Source organism: Colletotrichum abscissum (assembly GCF_030869225.1).
Source record: "Colletotrichum abscissum strain IMI 504890 chromosome Unknown Scaffold_6.1, whole genome shotgun sequence".
Classification (NCBI taxonomy): domain Eukaryota; kingdom Fungi; phylum Ascomycota; class Sordariomycetes; order Glomerellales; family Glomerellaceae; genus Colletotrichum; species Colletotrichum abscissum.
This window is the reverse complement of record NW_026850503.1, coordinates 1,005,213-1,030,994: the sequence shown is the minus strand read 5'-3', so window position 1 is coordinate 1,030,994 and position 25,782 is coordinate 1,005,213. Positions and strand designations below refer to the sequence as shown.

Below are 25,782 nucleotides of genomic sequence, written 5' to 3'. Positions count from 1 at the left end.
GGGATCTGAGCATCGTCGTCTGTTGTCTATTAGATGAGAGACGAGGGAGAGTGGTCCTTGGAGGTTCGTCGGCTCCTCTTATGGAATAATCCAATGTCACCGACACCAGAAGTGCCGCCCATGGCTTACTCAAGGCTGCATGTTATTGTCCCCCCCTCTGCCTGTTCTCGCTTCTTTCCATGGAACACCTCCCCCCCCCCCTTGCTGCTGAATCCCATTGCATTTGTGACTCAGGAGTCATCGACGAGGCGGAGTAGATTGCTTGACGGAAAGACGACGTGTACTCGACCTTGGGTGCTTTTGTTCTCGGCTCTTGGTTTGTGCGTAACATGAGACTTTCTTCCTATGCTGGGCAGACAGGATCCTTCTGCTGGTGTGAGGTATCTGGCAGTGATAACTCTCCATCATACATAGATAGAGAAGGAGTTAAGGTGACCACCTCTAGGTTGTTGGCGTTGAGAATACGTCTTGTTCAGGAAAAGACACAGACTTTGGGGCCGTCAGTTGGCCTTGGGTAGGTGGAGGATGAGGGAGACGGTACCCACCAACCACCCATGCTGACACCGGCGATGGAATAGTCGCCTTTGTAAATGTTGTGTTGTGCGAGGATGGTGGAGAGTCAATCTGGCCCTGGCCCGGTCATTACCTCGATTTAAGGATGAGGAAAGGTGTGTGCTGTTCTGATGATCGAGCTTGACGCGGATACCCTTATTCTATACAAGGCTTGGTTCTACTTCTTGTTCTGCTGGCCATAAGAGGGGATTGATATCAAGCCATTTGGTTCGCTCCCTCCCATTGAGTATCGTTCAACAGAGAGCAGTTTAGGTATCATGTCATTCGCACCGTCGTGCCGAGCAGAAGGCACCCTCGTTGGCTTGTTATGACGATGTGAGGTATCATTGGGAGAGAGAACTCTGAACCTTATTCATTCTCTTGAGGGTTCGGAGAAGGAAGAAAAGGAAGCACATTCGGATTCATCTCGGGAGCTAGGATACCCTGCAGGTCCCGGTCATTTGCAGTCTACGGTTAGGTGATTGGTACCTTCTAAATAGCCCGCAGGGAGCGTTGATAGAAAGCACCCACCCGAAGACACAGCAAGTGGCCTCCGCAAAGTCTTGATTGGGATACTATATATATATTACAAGTACGGCCCCCTTCGTCATGCTGGTTACTCAGATCGAAATGGCCTTCGTTGAGAGCCATCCCGCCAATTCCAGCGTCTTGCACGGAATGACCACGTGTTGCTGCACTTCCCGGTCTCTGTCGCTGTACTACCTGGCCAGACAGGCAGGCTTACTGCATCTTTTAGAGATTTACTACGCAAGTCCATACTGTTTGACACGTCCGCTGTCTCTGCTGGTCTGCCATCATATAGATAGTCAGGGTGGGAGCATCGCGAATCGGGCGGAGAGAGGGGAAGAGCACCGGCCTACTTTACGACTGGGAGACATTCTGTGAGGAGATCTCTGCGCGTAGAGATTTGCTAGACACTCGGCGGGATGCACGGAACAGTCACCTCTGGCAAGCACTGAACTTTTGTCCGTACCCGAGTGGTGGTTGTGGTTGTGGTTGTATGCTAAACTAGACCGAGATGGCCTTACATACCGTAGACTCGACATATCGAGCCTTATGCGATATCACCCACGGCCCGTCTGGAACCCACTCAGCAAGAACGAGTAGTGTTTGGCCAGAGTGCCTGATCAGTATATAGAAGGGGAATCGGTCTCCATCTAATCAGAGGTATTGACGAAGAAACCTCCCCTTCTGGCCTCGGCCTCGATGGGCTCACAAGGTATCGAAATAGAAAGAGTATAGCGAAGATGACGCAGGCTCTTTCGCTATCACTTGGCTCTTTGATAGATGCCAAATGACATCAAGTCACAAATTTTTTAATGTTCAGGCTAGCGTTGTGTGCCTGCTTCTCATTGTATGTAGCTTCGTCGCCCGCACATCGCTTCGTTACCTGTTGTGATGGAGTTCCGTTCCATCTTTATGTACTCCTGCTGAATACAACGCGATTAAACATTCATAGAATTATGAGACGATAATCCGCCGTGGACATCTCTCAGGGCCTTGATTGATAGTGATTGTAAAGCGTTGGTCGCCGATTGGAGTCGCGTTAAGAGGATCGATATTTATGAGAAGGGCTTCTTCTCCGATCACGATGCATCAACAGAGGCAGAGCGCGAGATACTCTGGCAGCCATTCGAGCATGCTAGCAACGGACGAAAGAAAGGTGAGAAATCTCCGATATCGAAAAAAGTCAGCTGCTCGAGAAACAAACCCGAACCCGAAGCCTCGGTTGACCCGGGTTGACGCGTACGACAGAGCCTCATGTAACCTGCACCAACATACCAGGAAAAGACGGAATGTGGGCAGTGAAGGGTTACAGCAGTCACATGCTTTTCAACGATCTTCACATAACATTACCTCTGTCACTTGTCACAAATCGGACCATCGCCCGATAGAGCCTTGCAGCTTATTTTCCAAGTATGCGGCCAAGAATACCATCAATTCTAGCCCGTATGGGGGAGTCGACACGAGAGAGATAGAGCGGCAAAATCTCTCCTCCCACAATGGATGGGACCCCACAGCTGCAATGTCTCGACCTTTGCTCACTTAGTACCTTTGTAGGAACACGCCAGTTTGTTTCCCTAACGCCCGATGAAGCCGAATCCCGCCCAAAATCTTTGTTTTTTTCTTGGAAAGTGAAAACTCCATCCCTTTGCCCTACTGTTTTGTTTTGTCTCCTTCCCTAAAGGTATGATGAAAAGACATGGAAGCTGAAATAAGAAGAGAGAAAACATCAAATGAGGAAAAATGAAATGAAGAAAGCTATGTGATGTGGGTGATGAATGGGTCTTTGTCCAAGTTTCGTCCCGTCGTAAATTGAAAATGAAGAACAAATCGCAAGTTCTTTCTGCAGTTGGGAATCTTGCTGCTGCGATGCTTAAGGATGAATCAAAATTGATCTCTTATGCTTTCATCCAGCTGTCCTCGATCGAAGTTTGAAATGAAGTCGTAAAGCGTACAAAAGGCCGTGTCGAAAACAAAGATGGAGGACTTCATTGCCGCGAAGTTGATGTCGGAAATTCATGAGAGGGTATGGTTTGCCGATGAGACACGGTCGTCTTGAGTGCGAAAAAAAAAACGTAAAAGGAAACATGCAGGGCCTGAATGAGTGCGTCCCTTTTCTTTGTGGGTCTTGAAGTGTATGAATGCCGGCTGCGAAATGCGTCGAATTCGAACATGGAGTGTTAGATCCTTGGATGCTGACAACAGAAAGCGCCGCATGCTTCCGCTTGTAGGGAGATGCATGGTTAGAAGGCGTTTCGGGAGTCGAAACGCGTAGTCGATAGAAGGTCATGCTGGACAGCTCAAAGGATGACGCATCGGTGACCGTCAGGACGTCTGCGCCTTCGGTGCTTCCGCTTTGCAAAACCCATGAGACCTGGGTTTTTCTCGTACTCGTGGTCTTCATCTTCATGAGCGGCTTGGTTTTGGAACTTCTCATCCTTCATGAGAAGCTGGCGACAAATGTCTATAAAAACGGCGTCGACGTTGGCTGATGACACTGATTAGCAAAGTCTCGTCTCAACACCCCGCTGTTGACTTACTTCGTGTCCTTGCGCTCGTTTCGTAGTAAGGCGCATCCCACATCTGAGAGCACGCAAAAGCCCTTTGTCTAGGTACGGACCGCTGCTCTTCCAAGTCGGCCTTATTGCCGACGATGACGATGGGAACATTGTCGTCGTCCTTGATGCGGGTAATTTCCTCTCGGAGCATCTCAATCTCGTTCATAGAGGACGATGAGGTGATGCTGAAGACCAGAATGAAGCCTTGGCCAGATTTCATGTAAAGGTCACGCATGGCAACTGTATCCATGGTCAGCTAGGGTGTCGGACAGAGTACGAAAAGTAGCTAACCAAACTGCTCTGTGCCCGCGGTGTCGAGGCTGGTTCATTGTTAGATGGATGGTCTCACGGCAGCTAGAATGTGCCTTCGTTACTCACATTTCCAAGACCACTTGCCGTCCCTGGAATGAATCGAGTCAGTGATTCGTCGCAATAAGTAGTACCCGCATAAGATTAACTCACATCAACCTGTAATTGTGTCCGGTAGGTGTCTTCAATTGTCGGGTCGTAACTCTCGATCCACTCATTGTGAACGAATTGAGCTTTTGCATTGGTTAGCGGTGCTGCACATTTGACACGAGCATTGCGCTACGCGATGCTGACCTGTTAAGCAACTCTTTCCAACACCTCCTAGATGCAAAGTTAGTGGGCTGCGCACGTGACAGGCGTATTTCTCAACAAGGACTCACCGGCACCCAGCACCACAACATGGAGCTCACGACTACGCATGATCAGCTTGCGATCCCTCTATCTCTTCCTTTACAAATTGGAAAGGCATCACGGCGGAGCATACCAGGACTGATGATGCCTGTTGTGGCGTGACATTGTGTCTATGCTGGCCAACCTGAAGCTGCGACTTTGTTGCTGTTGGTTGTGTGTATCGTTGCGGGAGAGATGTCTGAGCAGGGCAGCTCAATTCAGATGACAGAAATGTGCCGGGACGAATTGGTGTGTTGAGAAAAGCTTCAACAGCTGGTCGTCTTCCTTTGAGGAAGGGCCGCCGGGCTGAGTACTTCGCAATCGGCGCGTCATGCGGCAAGGGACGACAGCAAGGTTAAATAGATTGTCGGCGAGGCGGAGGGTTTGGTTTGGCGGAGAAGTGGTGAGGTCCGAAAGCCAGGTAGCGGAATCGAGGCTGCGGATTGCCGTGCAAATCACTCTATATCGGGAGTGGATGGGCGCGATTTCCAGAGGACGCAACAAGGTACCTGGAAGGGACGAAGGAGAATGGCGGGGGGGTCCGGATGCAATTGTAGTTGGAGCACAGGAGCGTCGAAGTTTGAAAGTCGGGGGCTCGGGTCATGGAGCTCTGGGTCTGGCCCGTCCGAATTGATTGGAAGAGTGGGGACCACAGGAGACCAAGGAGGGGTGCTTTTAAGGGGCCCGAGGGGAGGGGGGGGAAGTTGACGGGGAACGGGGGACGAGCAGGGGAATGGAAAAATGCAAAAGCAGACTGGCTGACTGGCTGGATGCAGAGAGAGAGAGAGAAAGAGAGAGAGAGGGAAGAGGGGAAGGCGAGAATAGAAGTAATGGGAGACAGGATGTGAGAGAGAGAGAAAGGAGACGAGGGATATGGAAATCCTGAAAGTGTCAAAGACCAAGGAAAACAAGAATGGGAGAGTAAAAGAAGAAGAAACAGACGACCGACGAGCCAGGTCAGGACAAAAAAAGAAGCGTCAAAGTTCCCAACCAGCTCTCATCCTCTCACACTCCGGCTACCCAATTAAAAACAAATAAAGGGTGTTGGTGCAGCAGTTTTTGGTTGTTCTGTCGTCTGCAAGGGCCTCTCGCCAGCCAGCTGCGCTAAGCTGAGGGGAGGGTAGCTAAGGCAGGGTAGGTTAGGTGAGAGGTACCTTGCTGGGGGGTACTTGGTGACCTGGGCGTCTGGAGGATCCCAACCGTACTTTAAGCAACTCCGTTACGGCAGTCTGCCCTGCTGTTGGCGCCCTGCGGACGAATCTGGTGAGATAAAGTCGGGCAGTCGGGTCGGGCAAGGTAGCTGGACGAGGTTACGACCGGGTACGTACAGCCTCCAGGCAAAGCGCAGTCGGAGCTGAACCAAAGGACAAGAGTGAAAGGGAGAAGAAGGTTTATGGAGGCTGTATGCCTGAAGGTGTCAGTACGAATACTGAGCTGCACGAAAGGGCCAGTTGCAGTACAGAGGACGGTCTCCGGTTGGAGAGGGTGGGGAGATCTAGAAGCAGACAAAAGGCAAGGGAGGGCAGTACTGGTCAATCGTCGTCGATCGCTGTTGCAGCTTTGCCGTGCGATGAACAATAGACGGCCCCCAGAGGGCTGAGGAGCTTAGGTTGATGGCTGGCTGATGGTATGGTTCGATAACTCTGGTCAACTAAGGTTATTTCCGCTTGCCGGTTGCCGAAATGGATGACATTGGCCACTGGACGTGGGCACTTGGAGAAAAGAGCGAATCTAGCTCAGTTTAGAGTGACTTCAGCACCCCAAGCAGGAGAAGAAACTCTGCCCAGGTCGCACTCAATGTTGAATCGCAGACAGGGCAGCAATAAGACAGAGAGACGTCGATGAGATGTGTGGTGGAATTGGATGTGGTTGCACGCTGGAAGACACAGCCGCCGGGTGACAAACCGTTCTTGACCAGGGTGTCTAGTCGAGCGAGAAAGCCTGGGAAGTCAAACGACTAGCCAGAGGTAAGAAGCGAGTTGTGGCGAGTAGAAAGACAGGACGCAATGGAGGTGACGCGAGTAGGCAAGATGCGTGACGGGACGCGATGCGATGCGAGGTGGGTGATGTGACTGATGACTGGCAGATGGATGGGCGAGTGAAGACGGAGAGAGGCTTTGCCAGGCCAGTTGAAGCTGACGACTAGTCAATTCAACGGGTCGACGGGAGGGGACCATGCAAGACAACCGGAGAATCAGATTTTACCGCCAACCCAAAGGTGAGAATTGGCTGTGCTTTGTGAGATTACAAACAGGAAAAGTAGACGTTGGGCTGCAGTACTTACTGTACCCTTGGAGAGAATTCCCATGTACTACGTTGGCTACGGAGTAGAGGACGATGGGTGACGGATGGCGAGAAAAAGAAGCATGTGGAATTGTCTCACAAATTGGAAGCCTCCTGTCTCGAAATAACGGAGAGGCTGACACTACTGTCGGACGCTTGCATGGTAGCTTCAACGTCGTCGCTATTTAGGGCAGAGAGCCGGGGACGGAGCTTTGATGACTTTGTCGCAGGGCTTCAAAGGAAGGGGTTTTAGCTGAAGTCGAGGTTGGCGGTCATCATTGGCGTGTTACAGTATAGGAGTTTGGTGTGGTGGTGTACGGAGTAGTGCTTGAGCGTCATGTTGATCCGGGGGCCACCGACCGGACAACGTTGATTAACTTAGTGTATGATGCGTACCAAGTACATGGTGGTGAGATAGTGACCGAGGTCGGGAGCGATCCCGTTGCTTCGCGTCGTCTAACTTTTGGAGAGTCTTCTTGGATGGATGTCCCCCATCGCCTCCAGTCTTTGCCGTCTTCCTTCTTTCCTGAAATGGAACTGTGCCCTTTTGGTGTGAGGCACAGCAGCGCGAGGCAAGATCCAATGGGTGTCGAAGTAGTCGAGGTAGGGTTCCAATTGGGTCCCCCGGCAAGCGACACCTTGCCATGGCAATGATTGGGTGAGGCGGCGTGGCATCCCGCTCACACGGCGACGGCGGCGGGGATTATTGAGGAAGGTCCTGAGGATGAGGTGCTTGCTGACCTCTTGCCTCTGGACTCTGGCTTGTTCTTTTCGCGGAGGCGGAGGCGGGAAAAGAGGATGCGATGCCGTGCCGTCTCTTGGCTGCCTTTTTGACCGAGGCCGACGGGATCCAAGTAGAGTGGTGTTTGGCTCAAGTAAGGTATTAATGCCTGTGTTGGCAGGGAGCACGAAGTAGTAGGTGCCTTATTCGTGTGACCGGCATCCAGCCCAGCAAGTCATGGCTGAAGTCATAGGCAAAGTAGACATGACACTCTAGTACAGGATACGTCTTTAGATCGTCAGTAGGCTGGATACTACAGAATAGAGGGTAAGGTGGTCTGTACTCCGTACGTATGCGTATCTGTATGCGAAAGGTACTTAGTGCGTACGATAGCAGTCCGTAAAGCAACCTCGTTTCGGCCGGCACTTTTGAGCTGTTGACAGGCTCAGAGTCCGTGGGTTCAGCGTGGGAACGGGTCTCTGCCCCAATGTAGCTGAGTCAGGGTTTGTCTGCCGTTTAGCCAGAGCAGGTGTCCAGTTGGGTGCAGCGCGCACGAACATAGCTCCTGCATAGGTGGGACTCTCCAGTCTTGTCCCACCCATCCCATGTGGTGAGGTTCCTCTCTTCCCATGTGTCTCCAGGGCTAAGGGAATGGAGGAGGGGGCGACGCCGCGACGCCGCAAAGGAAGTGTCATGGTGCGTAGGCAGTACGGAGCATTCGTACCTTTCCATTGAGGCTTGGTCGAGTCGGGCAGTTTGTGTGGGCTCTAGTCCTGGATAGTCGCCGGGGCTCTCTCGTGAGCAAGCAAGGCCTTGGCCCATGGCGGCCATGCGCAGACGGGCTCTCGAGCCCCCTCAGAGCGGGCAGTGTGGAGGAATGTTCCTACTCGGTCGGTACACGTGTAGTTGACAGGAGGTGTGGTGGCCTGGTCGTGTGGTGCAGCGGTGCTGTGGATTTCAGGTCGCAGTGGATTGCCGAGAAGGCATGTTTTAGCGTGCTCCGTGATGTTTCTGGTTCTGCTTCCATCCCATGTTCCCCTGTTGGTTCGTTCCGCGGATGGAGTCGTGCTTGAGGTGGTGCTGCAAGCTGCGTGCTGCATAGGAGACAGTGGGCACTGAGCAGTGAGAGCGCAGGTGGACAGCTGCAGGTGCAAGAGCAAAGATGCAGATGGATGCTTGCCCTATTGCTTACCTTTGAACGAGGCTTGACTCTTGGGGGACTGTTTTTTGCTCGGTACCTATCCATGGATGCGTTTGGAGTACGAGGTACTTGGACGTGGTGTCTTGGCTCTTGAGGCAGAGAAAGAAGAATCAACTCGTGGTTTATCCCCCGAGCCCCCACCTCACTTTTTCTTCCCTCACCAACACCTTCCCGAGTTTCTCACTGTGACTGAGGCAGGTGCGCGATCCCCCGGCTCCAACATGGAAGGGACATGGAGATATGCGGCTGCCGTTCTTTCCTTCCCCTTTTCTTTGCGCCCTTTTTTTTCCTTTCCCATGCCGCGCCATGCCTTCCCTGCTGTTTTTCGCGGCATACCTTAAGGTAAGGTAGGAACCACATTGGCACATTGGCACATTGTGCGGCGTGCCTGCCATCATTCATCATCCATGCCTTCCTGCTTCCAACTACACTCTGTCACCCCTCATTCCTTCCTACCTTAGGTACCTTAAGGTAACCTGGTAGCTTCTCGAGCTTTCTCACCTCAAGTTGTGGATACTCCATGAATACATCAGATCCCATCTCGACGGCCCGAGTTCATGTAGTACAGTAGTAGTCACTACGTCATAGACTTAACTAACTTACCATTTCATCACTTCAGGGTAGGTAGGTGACCATGTCTAATTTGTAATTGCGCCTGCTTCTCTCAATCACGATGCTGCTTCACTTCTATCTCATGCCACTATTTACAATTCAATGCCTTGTCCCAGGACTTCATCAGAGACTCCCGGTTTGCTACAAGCATCGATTGAGTTGAGGAAGCACATCAGAAGTAAGGCAAATCTCTCCACCCAATGCCTCTCGTTCCCCACAGCTGTGAGCTTTTCAACTACCCATGGAACTTCAAACTTTGACTTTGCCTGCACAGAGTATCACACAGCTTCAACCACCTTAGCTCTTACTGCTTGCTCCTTCCTCGATGCTGCAAGGCTGTCATCCTGGTAAGATAGCTAAGCACTGTGTAGGCCACGCCGCGACGGGCCCGGCGTTGGAACTTGAACCAAGTTCCCAACCTCAACTGTGTGCTCCTTAAGGTAGGCTCCAAGACAACACCATATAGCATCGCCGCACTCTAGCACTCGGCTCCATGCAGGTGCCATCATCCATGCCATGAAGAGAATCCATCCTCCGACGTACGGAGTACGGCCTGCATCGGTGCCAGTCTCCCAGTCTCTGTACCTTGCCTTAGACTCTGATTGATTTTTATCTCTCAACCCTTCTAGACGCATCCACTCTGCCCACCTTGTCTCGACTTCTCCTGCATTGCGGCCTGTCCCTGTCAACCAAGGGCAAGCCACTATGCACTTCATCGAGAAGAATCGTCTTCCATCTACTAGCCTTTTGGTCTACATCCGCGCAAGCAATGAGGGGTTATTCCGATAGCCCTACTCTTCCATTTTAACAAAGCTTCATAGCCAAGCAACCGAGGATGTCTTGCCGAACCATCCGCCACAGCCCTCCTACCAACGATCCAGTCACCAGAGACTCTACAATCTCAACTACTCCGTAGTACAGGCTTTACGCGGTCTCTCGGCACCAGAGAGCTTCAAATAAAGTGTAAGCAAAGGGCCACCAACGATCTGCGGGTTGGATACGGCCATCGACCGAGGCCCGGAGCCGAGACACTGACGCAGGGACGCTGTTCGCCAGCTAACCTCTACGTCTAGCCATTGCAACGTCGTAGCCGTTGCTAAAATTCTGCTTCCATGACAGCCAACCATCCTAGTGCCTCGTCCTGGATATACGCGGTCGATTACCTGCCTCGCTTGAGCCTATCCGAGGCAAATCGATACCGCTCCGGAAATACTTCAGATTATAGACAGCTCAAGCTCGGTCGTTACTTCGCCAATCATGACGTCCAATTCCTCGCCTCACCCATCACCTCGGTTCGCGAGGGTATAGAGAAATTTTTTCTTCCCTCCTCAAATAGCCTGATTTCGACCAGTGACGACCGAGCATGCGCCCCTGCGTCTTGTACCTGAGAACCGACTGGTGGGATTCCGGGGTCCCCAGGATGGGTGCTAGCCGCAGATGCGAGTGTACGAATAGACACTTCGATGCGAGCGCGCCCCTCCCGTTCAAATTCGAGTTCCTGTTCCCGTCACAGCCAAGCACACCACTGCGCGTGGCGGACTCGTCCCATGACGACGAAGGTGAGCTCGAAAAACCGAACTCTGGTGCCTCATCTGGTTCTCAGCCCCTTCCCTGTCGTTCTGTTGACGTTGCATCCGACTTGATCTCCTAGTTTGGTAGCTGACCCGAATCCGGAATGTGTGACTGGTAACTCGATGCAGCGACCGATCGTCAACCATGCCCTCGGGCCGTGTCGTTGTCGTCAAAACGTCACTCCCGCTGGCCATGGTCGCCCAGATCGCCAGCTCCTATCCGTACGGACCTTGTACACTTAGTCAAACCAGATATTGTTAGCCACAAGGATCATTCCTATCTATCCCCTCCCCATCTCCGAGTTGGCGGCTTCTGAAGAACAGCTCTTGCTCAAATCGGAGAACCGGTCTGCTGGGTTCCATACTAAAAAGGTGACGTCTAGGCCCTGGTCTATTCCACCTCTCTGATATGAGCTGTCAACTTGGCTCCCTGGAATCTTCCCTGCTCTATCCCCCGTCTCGGTCATTGCAGTATTGTCTATGGAGCACATCCAGCGACACTGGTACGATTATCGTCGGCCTGAATGTTCTCAGTAACGGCCCCGAGAGCTTCGTGGAAATATAGCAACAAGTCACACCCATCAAAAGGTCCTTACAAAGTTGGAAAGGTACGGATAGACGAGGAAACTCTTTAGACCTATGGACAGAGGCGCCCAGACCACATCTCCGCCATCTCACCTTCCCACGTGGCCAAGATGAGATGGACTGTACCATCATCACGCTAACCAGTCGTGTCAGTCCACCTTTGAGTTTCAGGCAGGAACTCTAAATCTTCTGGCTCCTGAATCGTCCAAGCCTGCCACGACCGAGTCAATGCGACCAGTACTTAGGCCGTGAGCAATCACGGTTGCTACTAAATGTTCGGCCCCCAAGTCTATGCTCCAACATCCTGGGACTTCATTTCGAGATTGATGCGGTACTTTCATCATTTCAACGGATAATCTTGAATGCCCGACGGCATCTCTCGATAGCATGATTTTGCCCAGTCTCTGATGCCTGAGCAAGAGATTGAGGCACCCTGACTGCCTTGCTCATCGAGGGATATTCTATCTATTTGACTTGGACTTTGATTTCACAAAAAATCGTGACTTGAGACGCAGCAAGCACAAGCCCGGTCAAGGAAATGCCAAGCCAGCCATCCCATGGATTTCAGCGACAAAAATGCGGAGGATCTACACCTGCATGTGCAACATGAACACATCATCTGCTCGTTGACGGGATCCCCAGGCAAACACACTTTACAATGCCCAACTTTCGAATTCGTCGAGTGCTCACCGAGCTCGCTGCTGCCATACTACGCCACACTACCAATGTAACTAACTGTATTGGGCCTTTCGACCTCAATGCAGTGGGATTTCGCCGCTCCATAGCTCCGAATGCGAGAACCAAGCGGTCAAGAAGTCGCCTCAAGGCCAGTTGAAGGTAGAGCAAACCGACCCACTGCATGTTTTCACGTGTTCGGGAGGCGTGGAACTTTAGACGAGCACCTCTGTCAGTTGGCGTCTCAGGCCGAGTACGAGGTCAGAGCTATCATGAACGGCAGATGTCCTTATAGACTGCACTCAGGACACGAGGCCTCGATAGGCAGTCAGGCACACGACTTGGAAGCCATTGCCGTGTCACCTTCTCGTCTGTCCGAAAACACCATGGATGGCCTGCATGGCTCATTGACTTGACTGGAGAAACTTTCCGAAGAAGCAGGGAGCCAGTTGTTTGTACGACTGGCATGCACGGCACACGCTCTACATCCGCAAGCTCCTCGATACGTTGCCGTCAGTGTGTCCGATCTCCTAATGGGCCAGTCTATTATCGTCTAATAGAATGCGGCTCACACGTGCCCTTTCTTCCCGTACCCCACGCCGGAGCTGCATGCAGCTCGTCATCATGGTCGGACTTTAGCCAGCTTTCGGGGAATATTGCGAAAATCGACGAAGGCAGCGTGGGGGGCTGACATGGTCGAGGAGCAAAGTTGTCTGGATATTCGGCACCATTCAAGATGTCGTCTTATCAGCCCGGGCAACTACCAAGACGAAAAAAAAAAATCCAGACCACTTTACTACCTTCCCCGAACGGTCTGGTCGATTTTCTGCATCACGATTGTCACTATCATCAGCTTTGGAGGTTGCAGTGCCCCCCAACTGTGCCCTGCCTGCCTCCTCCTAGCCAGACGATGGGGTCGGCAACGAAACATGTCAATCACATTGCAGGTACCTTGCTCAAGCGAGACCACAACCATGATCCTAGAATATCAATTCGGTGGACGACGGGAGTTTCTTTGACAAGACATCGGGCCGGTACTGATGGGGCCTGCATCGAACGACCCACCACAGCCGGCATGAACCAGACTTTCTGCAGCAGCCTACTTTTAGGGCTCCGCTGCCACAACCAAGCGGGTCCCGCCGTTCACCGCACACATTCCAAAGCCAGAATTCATAAAGCTCCATTCCGCCGCTCGTCTTCAACAATAACTGGTCTGGTGGTGTAGTTGGTTATCACGTCAGTCTAACAGATTTCGAGGTCTCCTCGAAACTGAGCACACTGAAGGTCTCCGGTTCAAGTCCGGGCTAGATCATCCAATGGGCGATTGGTTTAGTGGTATAATGACCGCTTAGCATGCGGTAGGTCCTGGGTTCGATTCCCAGATCGTCCAGTCTTTTGCTCGTTGTGGTGATTAAATGATTGTGAACTCTTTGTTTTGTCCTCCACTTGGATTCTGATGGGGTTTCTACCTTTTGAGAAAGACTAGGGGAGTTGGGAAAGTCAAAGTCTGATATAGGAGCTGTTAGACTCCTCTACATGCATATGTCTTTGGCAGAGTAGAATCTGTGAGTCGTCGATACTGAGGTTGTGGTATAGAAATGCCGGTTCCATGGTAGGTACCTAGGTATGGGCCAGGTGAAGGAAGGTTGTCCTTGAGATTACATCTTGGACCTTGTCCGTTAAGACTTGATTATGATACAACGCACAATGCGAGCTCTGCCATTCTTTTGTAAAGTGTATTGGGAGCTTCAGAGACCAGGCACGAAACAGCTCATTCGATGGGTGGAGACCAGCAAGGCTCTGTGGACGGGAAGCTTGGTGAGGTATCGGATTAGCTCGGTGGGCTCAAGACATGGGGAATGGATGGTGCAACAATGGTAGAGAACATATGTTCATGCTGCTGATGATCAGTGACGAAGGCTGTTGATATAACAAAAGAGGTCGGGACCTTGCTATAAGATGACTACAGGATCGCGGGAACACCTGAACGTTTCGTTTATTGGAATTCGTTTGTTTCAGATCTTAGTCCCTCAGGCCCTTGTGACTACCTACAATATGAGTATGCTAATGATGGCTCTCTCATCTCCGTCCGCTATCTAGGTCTCTGATCTATGTCCTGCCTGGCCTCTTTCTCGTCCAGCTCGCCATCAACAAAGGGTTCGAGTTTGACGCCGTGACAGCCGTTTACGTGACATCTTTTACCTGCTCTGTGGTCCCATGTTTTTAGGGCTCTGCCTGTATGGACCGGGAACAGGATTACCAACTGCGTAATGGCGCTGAGTCTGCCCATTCAAATGTGTCTAGTTCACTTAGACATACACAGTTGAGCTTGGGTAGCTTTAATAAACGGATGTCAAAGTAGGGATGTGATCTTCGCCCGTTGTCTTTTCAAGCGGCGGCTGTTGCTGTATATCAACTTCTATCCCGAAATCTATGTCATTTCGAAAGCCTAAATGTGGGTTGATTGCCATCTGCCCACATCTCCAAGTGCTTTAACGTGCATCCGGGTGGGAATAGTTTGAATTGATCTAGAAGCTGTTGCCATAAGAGAGGTATCTCCTGGCTTTCAAACAGGAACCCGCCAACTTGGTTTTCGACTTGATGTTGCGCGGAGCTCAATGTTTGCCAGCCCGCGGTTCAAGAGGTCAGCCAAAGAGGCTTAATGAAACAACACCGTGTCCAATATTTCAGCATGAGGGAGGAATATAGAGGGGGTAGAGCACGTCTTTCTGGTGAGAAGCCACCGAAACGTCTCAACCCCCATGAGGCTATATCAACCTCCTCAAGCTGATCAGCTCTCTTCCACTCCACGCGTGGTCATGGCCATAGATGTGGAAGCTCAGGAATATTGGCCGTTTTGCTCAGCACAGGGCCCGTCGCTTCGGGTAAGTTCCTATCGCTGTCGATCTGGGGCTATTACATAGTGGATAGACAGAGTGACATATCACAACAGAGGCCGTCGTCCTTGGTATGTTTCAGAGGGAACATGCAGGGAGGCGTGAGGTAGATTGAGATAGGACAATTGTAATCATAGTTATTTTGGATTCGACTGTTGTTGCTCTGAAGACCTCAAATGATACGAAATGGTCCTAGTTCAATAGACACACAAGCTTTGAGATACAGGATGCCACTACATTGAGATCACCCGAGTCTGTCATTGTAAAAATCTCAAACCATAAGAGATCCTGTGCTCCTACGAGGTCGCACTCGTCTTGGGCCCTTGCTGCTAGGTAGGACACATTCGTGAAGGGGGGGATATCTACATGATCAAGGTTGAAGGTTTACTTGTGTCATCAAATGGAGGAGCTTTTGGTAGAGAGTAAGAAGACATGTCGATCTTCTCTTATCTTTTTCAACTTCGTGTACTACTTCGAGAATTTCTCCAACATGCCCTGTATTACTGCGGCAATTCGTCCAACGGCTTCCCACGCATGCTGGCTAGTTTGTTTATAGTTCTCGGTGTTGTTAGTTCTCATAATTTATAAGAGAACAGGAACGGGGCGCGAAGGGAGGCACATATTGAGACTGGATCCGCGTATTCGTGCTCTCAAAGGATTAAAGGTCCCTTTTGTAAGACTTGAATGAGACATAGATGGACAGTCACACTTGAGTGAATAGGACAATTTCAAGTTTAGACCAGGGATCAAGTTTTTGGTCCCAGTGCTATAATGGAACAGCGCTCAGCGTTTGTAATAATTCAAGTGTAGGTTTGGAAGGACGTTGGAAACGAGTCGGAGGCCACTATAAGTTCTGAAGTACCTCCTGAGATTATTCTGAGCTGCAAGCAACAACAGCCTACTCGACGAATGAGTTGGCATAAAAAACTTCCAAGCTTGATACTTAATTGGGGGATATTTCAGGCTAGAACTCGATGGCGGACGTCTGTCCTTGGCATGAGGTGGGTAGAGGATTAGGCTAAGTGAGCGGGCAAACCTGCGGTAGGTCATACGCTCAAGATAGTCCAGATTCATCCAAGTCTCGGTACAATTTTATCCACTTCTCGGTAGACCTCACGAAAGCTCGAGTGGCCTCTAACGCTCTTGGTTGCCTTACGGGGGCTTGAGCCTGAGTTACTTATGAGTCAATGGAGCCGCGAGCTTCGAGCTTTACAACACCAGACAACCCCTCCGTACCAGATACCTTCTCTCTCAAATGGCCCTTTTCAGTCTGAAAGGCTCCTCAACTTACACGAGATGACTCCGTTCCTCATCATGCAGAACATCTTGCCGTCACTACCCTACGCACAGTAGAAATCTCTTAGTCACAAGATTTCGGACCGAAATTCTTAATCAGGATGAAACCAAGCCCGATGCTTTCCGCTTAGCCCCATGCTCCAGGATCTGATACAAGATATCTCCTTATAGAGATCTGCCGTGGCACCCCAATTGTCCCAGCTGATCAAGCCGTGTCATATCAGGCTTCAGCCCCATTTCAAACGAAGATACCGAAAAACGTCTCACGGCGTGACAACAAGTCATCTCCACGCCTTCCAGCTATCAGGTTACACCACGGCGAAAATCATGCCCGCTTACAAGCTTTGTCCGACGCACTGCGGAGGCGTGGCAATCAGAGTGGTGGTCGCACGACGGTGGTCGGGGCCCGCACCGGTGGAGGCTAGCCCACACCGGCCCCGCTCATCGGCCCCGGGCCCGGATCGCCGAGAGATGGGCGCGCACAGTGGCTTGTTGGGTGCCTTCCCTCCTGATCGTCGCCCAGAACACAGGCAAGATGAGATGAGGGCAAGAAGCTTCTCTACCTTTGGCAGAAGGTCCAGACCGGTCGCCGCCACCTCCGCGTTCCCTCCTACCACGACACCCTCCAAGCCGTTTTACCTTAAGCGAACCAAACGTTGGAAGTCGCTAGAGGTGAGAGCGTCCACACGACCACGCCAATATCATCCTTTCCCTTTCCCATTCTTCAACGGCCTCCTCGTCAACCATGCCCTTTCAAGCAACTTGCAGATGACAGATTCACCATTCAACTCCGAAAATCGAATAACTGACAGAGATTGCTCCACTATGTATTCACAACGTGACAGTTTCCTCCCTCCCTCCAGGCACCTCTCACCCATCTTCACCCCCCTTGCCACTTCATCCTGCCTTAGCGGCCGGGCCTCGGTTCCAGCTTACCTACCTACACCCTTCTCAACCTCTACTACCGCCCCAACATATGCGCGCACGAAACAAACGTCGCCCTCTTGGCTTCTCGCTCGAAATCTCACTCACCTGCTCTCACCGGTCCCGTCCCGTCCCTAGACGCCGCCCCTCACCGGTGAAGCCCATCCCGCCAGCCACAGTCCGTCCTCGCCCGACTAACAGCTGGTCACCACCATCACCACTGCACCTAGATGACACGAATGCCACCCTTCCGCAAGACCCTTGGTACGATACTTGGCTCATCCAGCACGTCGACCAGAGCAAGTCGGAGGGGTCGTGTCGGGAGCGTTAGGGAGAAGAGCCGTCCCATTCCGCCGCGCCGTCGCTAGTCCTGGCGTTGGTTGCCTCTACTCCGTACCCATCCTTCGCAACGGTGTTTCCCACCTTTCCCCTTCTCCGCTTCATCTACACAGTACTTCTGACTGACTTCGTCTTGCACACCACACGATACAAGAAGAAAAAAAAAGAATCGACAACGTCGCTGTCACGCCCTCATTCGTCCGCAGTGTTTGCGTGCCACACCGGGGATAATTTGGCCTGGAACACGTCAGAACGGGCCAAGGTAGCGCGAGCGCGCCCGCGTCCCATGGCGTCTGTGCCGCAGGATAACAGATCCTGTAGGTTCCCATTCACAGACATGCACTCGCAGCCTGCTGTTGCGTCTTGCACTTTTCCCCATCCTGGGCTGCATTTGCTTATCGATGGGCAGTCTCTGCTTACTGGTACAGACATCGAGTTTCACTTTCAAGGCTGTCGCATGATTCGAAGCAAACCCCTCTATGACGATTCGACCTCTGATTCTGACTCCAACCTCCACACACCTTCTCCTCTCCCCCACGGAAAGCGTCTCTCGACATCTCGATATCCCGCGTAATTAGCAGAAGCTTTGCCACAGGGCCGTAGAAACATTGAGAACCTCGGTACGTGCAGTTGCCGGCATCCCGCGATCCCATCATCTCAATCCACCAAATTACCCACACGCGCGCGCGCCGGGAGGGTAAGCAAATAAGGTCCCAACATGGCGATGGTCCCAGACTTCCAGAGTCCACCCCCTTCATCTTCATCCCATCAACACCAACTTGCGACTACCACGCTTCAGGTTGGTGGTAGCCTCCACACCACCAACCAGACTTCTGGCGGCCAATGGCTGACAGCAGAAGGTAGAGCTCCATCCAATGAGCAAGTATGGCAGGCACCGCTACGTACATGTGCAGTGCACCCTTTCAAGAATGCTGGATCACCACCATCATCCCGAATTAATTCAACGTGGGCTGTCTCGGACGCCACGATCATCGCAAGCCATTTCCCGTGGATGGGTGCCGACCATAGAGCCGTCTTTTCAAGACACGCTTCTTCTGCAACCCTTACAAAATGCCATGCTGCGAGGGCTGGCATTGTCCTTGGGGCACTCGATGTACACGACGGATGCCCCTTTGCCAGAATCCTGCCAATGAGGAAGACATTGGACCGTATCGCGCGCAGACACCAAGTGTCTTGCCGCGAGACTGCAAACCTGACGGATGGAAAAGTGCTCGAAACTATGAATGCATTCAGACTGTGTCCCAACGGCGGTTTACGGGCTGCGAGGTCGTGCTCAATCGCGCGACTCCTCGGACGTATGCGCCCTCAACCCCCCCGCCTAAGCCAAAAGTCTCGGAGGCAGCTCCGGTATCCGGCTATGCCTCGCTGCATAGGGCCGGACAATCACACCACCATGACCGCCTCGGTTGACAGCGATTTCTTGCCAAGTTTACTGCTGCTTAACGAAAAAAATATCTGCCGTATCCAAATAACGTCGCAGACGTAATACCAGCAAGCCCTCCCTTCCCCCAAATTGCTATACTGCGTGACTGCGTAGAAGAGCTTGACAAGGACTGGGGTTCCACCCTTCTGCCGAAGTTTTGACTCTATTCACGTGGATCGACTGGGGTCCAAAGTGGCGCATCCTTCTTCCTCTTCTCTCCCCGCCTCGCGCCTCGGTGCTCTTTGTCAATGCCCTTTGCCCCTTTACACCGAAGCTCGGCATATTCCCACCGCCCGGCTTCTCATCGTGGGTATGGTACTGAAGCGCAATGCCCTCTGCCTCTCCGTACAGTCATCAGTGTACAAACCGGAAGTAAATGACATTCGGCCCCACAAGGCTCTGGAGAAAACCCCCCCCAGTCTCCGCCGACATTGTGACACCGGTCAGAGGTGGTTCGTGCCTGTCAATCAGCGGGGCTCATGATTGTCCACATGCCCACCGACCGTACCTGGCCACCGGGTCGCCCAAGATCGTCACTCACTTCAAGGTATCCCTAATCAACCAATCGAAAGTGGCAAGACAGGGCAGGTTTATATCATCAGCAAATCAAAAACTCCTTTCTTTGGCCTATGAGAATCCCATAAGGGGGTATGTTCGCTCCCACAATGTGCAAGTCAAAGTTCGATCCCAGTAAAGTGTGTAGGAAAAGGGGGGATAGATGGGGAACGAAACGGGCTGGGCAGTGGGAAAAAAAAATAACAAATCAGAGAGAAATTGAAATTCAAATGAAACATGACAATGCCCCTCGAGGGCCATAGCCTGGACTGGACAATCCTTCCCGGTTTCCTAACCCTAATTGTGTCCCGACCAAACCCATGGATGTGTGATGATGAGGTCCCTTCCGTCTTGATGCCGAACGATAACCCCGATGATGCTTATCCGTAAAGTTTGTGCGTAACAGCTTGATGCAGCCTGGCCTTCAGCCGTCCCATCCAGTGATGGACTTGACCCGAACCAGCGAGGATTTCTGATGTGACCAGAACGTGTCGCTGCCAGGTAGCTCTCCTATGCCCGCGGCGGTTCTCCCTTCTCCAGTGTCCGCCTTCTGGTGGAGCGTGCCTTTTATATCTCGTACATGCGTTGAGTGAAACAAACGAAAGACTTCTTCCTCTGAACTTCCATGCCGTATTTTTGTTTTGGTTGGCGGGTGCTGCGGGATCAACCGAAACCATTCGCGCTCTCTTCTGTGCTTTTGGGCGTTTTCTCTTTTGGGGTCAACTCATGCCATGCTCCCAAGACTCAATACAACGTTTCCTCCCCATCCATCAATCGCTAATCGCTGTGCCAGTAAATGTTCCATTCTTTCGCGAGAACCTCGAACCCGTTGCCCAAAATCGTCAGGACGCCTCGTGAAGGCATCGCCGAAAACGTCGAACCTAAGAACTCCATCCTTAAGTCGTTGGCGCTGGGTATTTGTTGTCCGAAGGGCATGAGACCAGATTCCCCCAAGTTCGTCTACCATAGTAAATGTCCGTTCCACGCGCCATGCTGAATGAAAATAAAGAAACCCAAACCAAAATGAATTGGTGAACGAAGGAAAGATAAGGCCGGAGGGAAGCCTCCACCGTACTACAGCCTGATACTCGAAGTCGTCGAGGGTTGAACGCCCACTGATGATGTGTTTCTGAACTTCGTTGAGAACATGGACGAAGTAGTCAAACATAACTCCAGTGCTGGTGACTGCGGGAGGCCAATGCAGTCAGGCCCGTCAGGGAAGAGCGAGTCAGAACCATGTGATATCGGGAAAAGAGGAAAAAACTCAAGTAACTGATGCCTGGAAAATCAGATGCCGATGTAAATGCGTATGCGCCGAGATCTTCACACAGCGCCGTCCTCGATGCTGTCCAAGTATCTTGTGGCTTTGCCTTGTTGCCGTGTATCCACACTTGAACACCGTAACGCCAGAACTCTCGCCATACTGCCTCTGGAAGTCAGACAGGCAACCTAACATAACTGCATGCCTTACCTGCCAAGCATGTGAGGTGGCAGGTAGTTTGAGTTGTTTCCATTCATCATGGAACCAGGCCCACCAGCAGTCATGGTATTGCTGTTGTACCCGTTCCACACGTTGTTATTACCGCTTGCTGGGAAGCCAGCAACTGCGTAAGGTGGTGTGCCCGAGGAGCCGTTACTGAATCGCCCAGAGCCAAGACCAGGTGGTGCTGAAAGTCCTGGAGGAGGACCGTTGGTGGTCTTGAACCCATTCGTGGAACCTGTCATCATGCCGCTCATTGGAGACGTTGATTGACCTGGAGTCTGACCCGACCTGACTCCCAAGGGGTTCTTCGAGAAGCTGAGGCGAATTCCGCCCTTTACGCTATTGTGAAGCGGATGTCCGTAGAGCTCATGGAGAGCTTTGGTAGCAAAGGAAACATCCTCGAACTCCACAAAACACATGGGCCCGTTCTGCTTGGTCCGGAAGCAAAGCCTCTTGTAGCCCCGTTGCTTGGAGAACATGGCCTTGAGCTCTTCCTCAGACGTGTCGATAGGAAGGTTGCCCACGTAGAGAGTGTTGCAAGGTGGATTCTGGTCAGCAGGGTTGACCGGGGGGAAGTTGTGGCGGCCGTAAGGACCAGTTCCCATATGGAAGGGTACAGTATGTGGCCCCCCGCCCATCACAGTGGGTGACATGACTGGGTGAGCCGACATCGCTGCCATTCCTTGCTGACCGTACTGCGGAAGCGACGATGGGCTTGGTGTTGTGCTGGTGGTGTTGAGGGACAGGCTCGCCAAACGCGATATGGGCAACTGTGGGGCGGTGGCTCTTCTCTGAGCCGTAGCTCCGTTTTCCGCGTAGGCGACTGGGTCCTTCAAGAGCTCGCCGGTCTCGTCATCATCAGCCGCATCATTGTTAATCAACGATTTCCCAGAGATGCGTGTCCGTTCTGTGAGGTGATTTCCGATAGGAGACTGAGGCGAGAACAGGTTCTGGTAGTGCGCGCTGGACTCTGGGTTGGGCAATTCGCTGGAGCCGTATATACCATTCATAGGTGGCGATATCTTTTCGAGAGATTGGAATCCGCCGTTGAATCGTGATGGTTGTCGCGAGGATGGGGCTGAAGAGGCCGCGGAGGATGCAGTGCTCGACGATCCGGTCCCTGCGGGTTCGGCGTACCTTCTCGACGTGGTTGGGCTGCCTCCGAGAATCTCGACAATCATATTGGCGTCGTTAGAAATGTTGGATTTCCCGTTTAGCATATTCTTTGTTTCGATTGCCCCATTCGTAGTCCGGAACTTCAGGACGGCCGAGCGGAATCCCTTGTCTTCTGATTGATCTACGGGGAGCACTTCAACGTCAACAAGCTCTTTGGACCAAACCACCATGAGTCGAAGCGATTCTTCCGAAGTGTTCAGCGGAAGGCGACGAATTAGAACAGAGGCCGCCACAGAAGACGGGTTGGCGTATGGCGTTCCGACAGGCATAGCCGCATCGCGCTCAAAGGGGTTGACGGACGAGAGGAACGGTGCCTGGGTGTTGGAGGGCCTGAAAGGTTGCGATTGTTGTAGAAAAGCCGGCGCAGCCATGGCAGTGGTTTTTTGGGTGATAGATATTTGTCGTTGTTGATGTAGGAGGATTGTCGCGACTCGATGTCATCCCCGAAGGTCGAGTGCGGCTGATGAGACTGTAAATGCGCCTGGTTCACCTATGGTTGCTTGTCATCCGCCGGTGTTGCGGTGCATGCGCTGGCGCGTGGTGCCTTGGATTGCCTCGGAACTGCGGCAAAGAGAGGGAGGATTGCAACAGTCGCGCAGCTCAAGTGGGAACTCTTGGAAGCGCGTGCGAACAAGAATGCGGGAAATGGGCCAAGACGCGGTGAAATTATCGGGTGTTGGTGTCGATTTTCGAGTGCGCGACGGGAGGATACAGGGCGACGAAAGAATGTTGCAGAGAGCGATATCGAAAAGTTGGGGGGGTTGGACAGGTTTTGGGAGAAGGGGGGGAGAAGTTGGAGCGTGCGGGAGGAGTTGTCGCAAGGTTATGTATCGTGCCTTAAAGTTCGGGGAGGAGGAGAGAAATTGAGCAGGGTGGAAAGGTACCGGGAGGGAGTGGTGGCACTGATGGCAGACAAATGGATGCAAAGGCAAGGTGTGATGGTGGGAAGTGTGTGGTGGGCGAAGTATGAAGTGGTTAAAGTGAGAGACGGCCAGGAAGAATGGTGTGCGCGCCTTGATGGGTTGAGTTGAGTTGGGTTGAGTACGGCGCGGTGCGGTGCGTCAGGACAGCGGGTATGGATGGAAGAGGGAAGGGACGGGCTCCTGGCTGGCCTGCTTCGCTCCAAGAGCATGGGGGGACTCAGGGAAGCAGTGTAAATGCAGGGCTGGTTGCGTTCGACAGTCGGGTAGCCGTAGCTCTCTGGGAAAATGGGACGAGGTGACTGAGACTTGGGTACCGGCAAGTGGTAGGCACGCAGCAGATGACGGGCCAGAGCAGGTCGACTTGCCGGGGCCCCTCGAAGCTTGATGGTGACAGGTACCCAATAGGACTACACCCACGGGATGGGTTGACTCGATGATTAAAGTCGGAAAACGACTAAGCCAAACTCGACAGCACGACTACCGTGACGGGGGGTCCCTCTGGCGTTAGACTGCTTGGGTCCTGGTCGGCAGGACAGAAGAAGCTGGGGGCACAATTTTGTTTGTGAGCCTGCCTGCGCGAAGGTGAGAGAAGAGGGGTCGTAAAAGAAAAAGCGGGCGGAAGTGCGGAAAGATGTTGCAGGACGGCGTCAAGGTCGTCGGTTTATCGTGGGGTTTGGCGGCGCAAAGTATCGAGAAAAGGTGGCTTGTAGCCAAAGTCTGTTGGGCCTGTACCTAGGGGAACCCAGGGAATTCGCTTGATGATGGGAATCTGGCGATGTGGAGGGAGATGCGAAGTACTCCGTAGTGTTTTGGTACAGACGTGAAGTACCCGGCTAGTATCGAAAAGCCAGTGAAGCGGAAAGGCTGCAGCTGGGGCGCTGGGAGGGTGTGTGAAAGCAAACTCGGTCGGTCGCGGTGGCTGTTGGGCCTAGGGGCGTCGACGGTGGTTCCTCTCAAGGTGGTGGTTCTTGTTCGAACTCTTTTGGATTGTGGTCCAGTCCAGTCCACCACTCCAGTCGCGTTTGGACTTTCTGGACTTTACTCCTCAGAAAGTGGGAGTGGAAGGGATGGACAAGGGATGCTCGTGCTGTGGAGGTCTAATTGCGCTGCCGCTGGAGCACTCGGGAGGGACGTATCGTACCAATCAGAAGCCGATCGCGTAAGGTGGGAAAGCGTTTGGTGTGGGCTAAGGCAATGCTAAGGCACGACCTGGAAGTGTACTTTCTGTCTACTTTGCCTGGTGGGGAGGTGCAACCACCCTGACGAAGGTTCTGTGTAAGTGACTAGCCTGTCGCAGTCGTAGATGTTGTCGTCGTTGAGAGTGCGGTATTCGTACAGACAGGCAGCGATTGCGTTATGTTTGCCTCGCCCAGAGACACCTGTGAGTGGCAGTCGCCGACTCGACACTGATTCTTTAAAGAAAACGTTTGATATCAAGAGTAGTTGGCGAATTGCGTCGACGGCTTCTGCGCCTGTGCTTTTGCTGTGGCGCTCGTTGGGTGTGTGCGCAGCGAGTGAAGCTGGTCTGGTGGGATGGAGGGCGCCAGTGTCTGCTTTCCAGAGGGACTGGGAGCCGTGGGAGCAAGCCGCAGATGAGAAGCGGGAATAGGAGAAATGCTGAGGAGGAGGTACGTGTAGGCTGTCCTTTGGCAGCTAGGTTGGTGGTAAGTGTTGTGGAGGTTGCGTGCTCGTGGAGGTGTGTCTTTGATTGCCGTAGCAGCAGAGGCAGGTCGAGGTCGAGGTAATGGTATGGTAAGGTTGGGAAGCGATGGTGATGTAGGTCAAGGACTCTGGGTCGAGGTCGAGGAGACGCAGCTTCTGGACTCGGTGGATGTGGGAGACGGAATTAACCTGGAGGCTAGCGGGCGGGCGAACGAGCGAGAGAGACAAGAGAAGGGAGGCCCCTGCCGGTACGTCTTCCTGTTAGGCCGGTTTTCTTGGTGGCACAGCCTTTAGAGGGGATAACGGCGTCAGGAGAGTGTGCGGATTGGTCCAAGGTGGTAGTAGCGGTGCGACCGGGCTCAGGGGTCTTGTAGACTTTCGGCGATCGTTGGCACCGTTTGAGGGCTGGTGCTTGCCAGGAGGCGCGTGTGGTGGATGGTAGTGTCTCTCTTTCAGATATCGGCATGGGCTGTCGTCTGTCTCTTGTCTTGCCAGTCTGTCCGTCTGTGTCTTTGGGGGGCAGAACGGTACGGAGTAGAAGGGCTGCGCGTGTGTGCTATCGTCTGTGCGTGTGTGCGTGTAAAGTGCGCGTAAACTGGAAGTGCGTGTGTAACAACCGTGCGGGCCGAAGGTGTCTGGTTCTTTGTCTTTGTGCGAGGTGTGTATCTGTAACTGTGCGAGCCGGGAGTACGAGCGCGACATATGTCGACGTCTGCCAGAGGTAACGTCGAGGGACAGGAGGAGTAGTGATGGTGTAAATCGGGCGAAGAGAAAGGAAAGGAAGAGACTCGAGATACTACTGTGGATTTGCTGGTGACTTCAACAGTATCTGAATCTACCCGTACCCGGATTTTTTTCCCCGGTAAAGCGGTTCGGTCAAGTGGTTCGGTTGAGCGAGGAGAGAGACAAAAGTAAGGTGAAGAAACGACTGGGACGGGAATGTCCAAGGCAATGTAGGGGAGGTATGAGGGTTTAGGCACGGTGAGCAATAATGCGGAAGACGTAAGGTACCTTCCTTACGTTAGGAAACGGAATTGGGAATGAATCGGCCACTGTTGGACGGTCGCACTGTCGCACTGTCGCACTTTCCTTCAATGTTTC

The 25,782-nt window shown here is 52.5% G+C and overlaps 7 protein-coding genes across 7 annotated transcripts; 2 read left to right on the top strand and 5 right to left on the bottom strand.

Moving 5' to 3' along the window:
- Positions 1–1,379: 1,379 nt before the first annotated feature.
- CABS01_03335 (uncharacterized protein) lies at positions 1,380–1,619 on the bottom strand (the record flags this gene model as incomplete). Its single annotated transcript, XM_060536711.1, has 1 exon — positions 1,380–1,619. The coding sequence occupies one exon, from the start codon at positions 1,617–1,619 to the stop codon at positions 1,380–1,382; it is 240 nt and encodes a 79-aa protein (XP_060392630.1).
- Positions 1,620–3,377: 1,758 nt separating this feature from the next.
- On the bottom strand, positions 3,378–4,460 carry CABS01_03334 (Ras family protein; the record flags this gene model as incomplete). Its single annotated transcript, XM_060536710.1, has 8 exons — positions 3,378–3,565; positions 3,618–3,875; positions 3,927–3,955; positions 4,014–4,036; positions 4,098–4,177; positions 4,239–4,265; positions 4,325–4,356; positions 4,429–4,460. 8 exons carry the CDS (start codon positions 4,458–4,460, stop codon positions 3,378–3,380), a joined length of 669 nt encoding a protein of 222 aa, XP_060392629.1.
- Positions 4,461–7,854: 3,394 nt separating this feature from the next.
- Positions 7,855–8,438, bottom strand: CABS01_03333 (uncharacterized protein; the record flags this gene model as incomplete). The annotated part of the gene is made up of 2 exons (XM_060536709.1): positions 7,855–8,192; positions 8,237–8,438. 2 exons carry the CDS (start codon positions 8,436–8,438, stop codon positions 7,855–7,857), a joined length of 540 nt encoding a protein of 179 aa, XP_060392628.1.
- Positions 8,439–10,867: 2,429 nt separating this feature from the next.
- Positions 10,868–11,287, top strand: CABS01_03332 (uncharacterized protein; the record flags this gene model as incomplete). The annotated part of the gene is made up of 2 exons (XM_060536708.1): positions 10,868–10,955; positions 11,106–11,287. 2 exons carry the CDS (start codon positions 10,868–10,870, stop codon positions 11,285–11,287), a joined length of 270 nt encoding a protein of 89 aa, XP_060392627.1.
- Positions 11,288–18,156: 6,869 nt separating this feature from the next.
- On the top strand, positions 18,157–18,945 carry CABS01_03331 (uncharacterized protein; the record flags this gene model as incomplete). The annotated part of the gene is made up of 2 exons (XM_060536707.1): positions 18,157–18,552; positions 18,598–18,945. The coding sequence occupies 2 exons, from the start codon at positions 18,157–18,159 to the stop codon at positions 18,943–18,945; spliced, it is 744 nt and encodes a 247-aa protein (XP_060392626.1).
- Positions 18,946–20,904: 1,959 nt separating this feature from the next.
- CABS01_03330 (RNA recognition domain-containing protein) lies at positions 20,905–22,467 on the bottom strand (the record flags this gene model as incomplete). Its single annotated transcript, XM_060536706.1, has 1 exon — positions 20,905–22,467. The coding sequence occupies one exon, from the start codon at positions 22,465–22,467 to the stop codon at positions 20,905–20,907; it is 1,563 nt and encodes a 520-aa protein (XP_060392625.1).
- A 2,475-nt stretch (positions 22,468–24,942) lies between these two features.
- On the bottom strand, positions 24,943–25,497 carry CABS01_03329 (uncharacterized protein; the record flags this gene model as incomplete). The annotated part of the gene is made up of 1 exon (XM_060536705.1): positions 24,943–25,497. A coding segment is annotated over one exon (555 nt), but the record flags the coding sequence as incomplete, so codon positions are not given.
- Between the last annotated feature and the right edge of the window lie 285 nt (positions 25,498–25,782).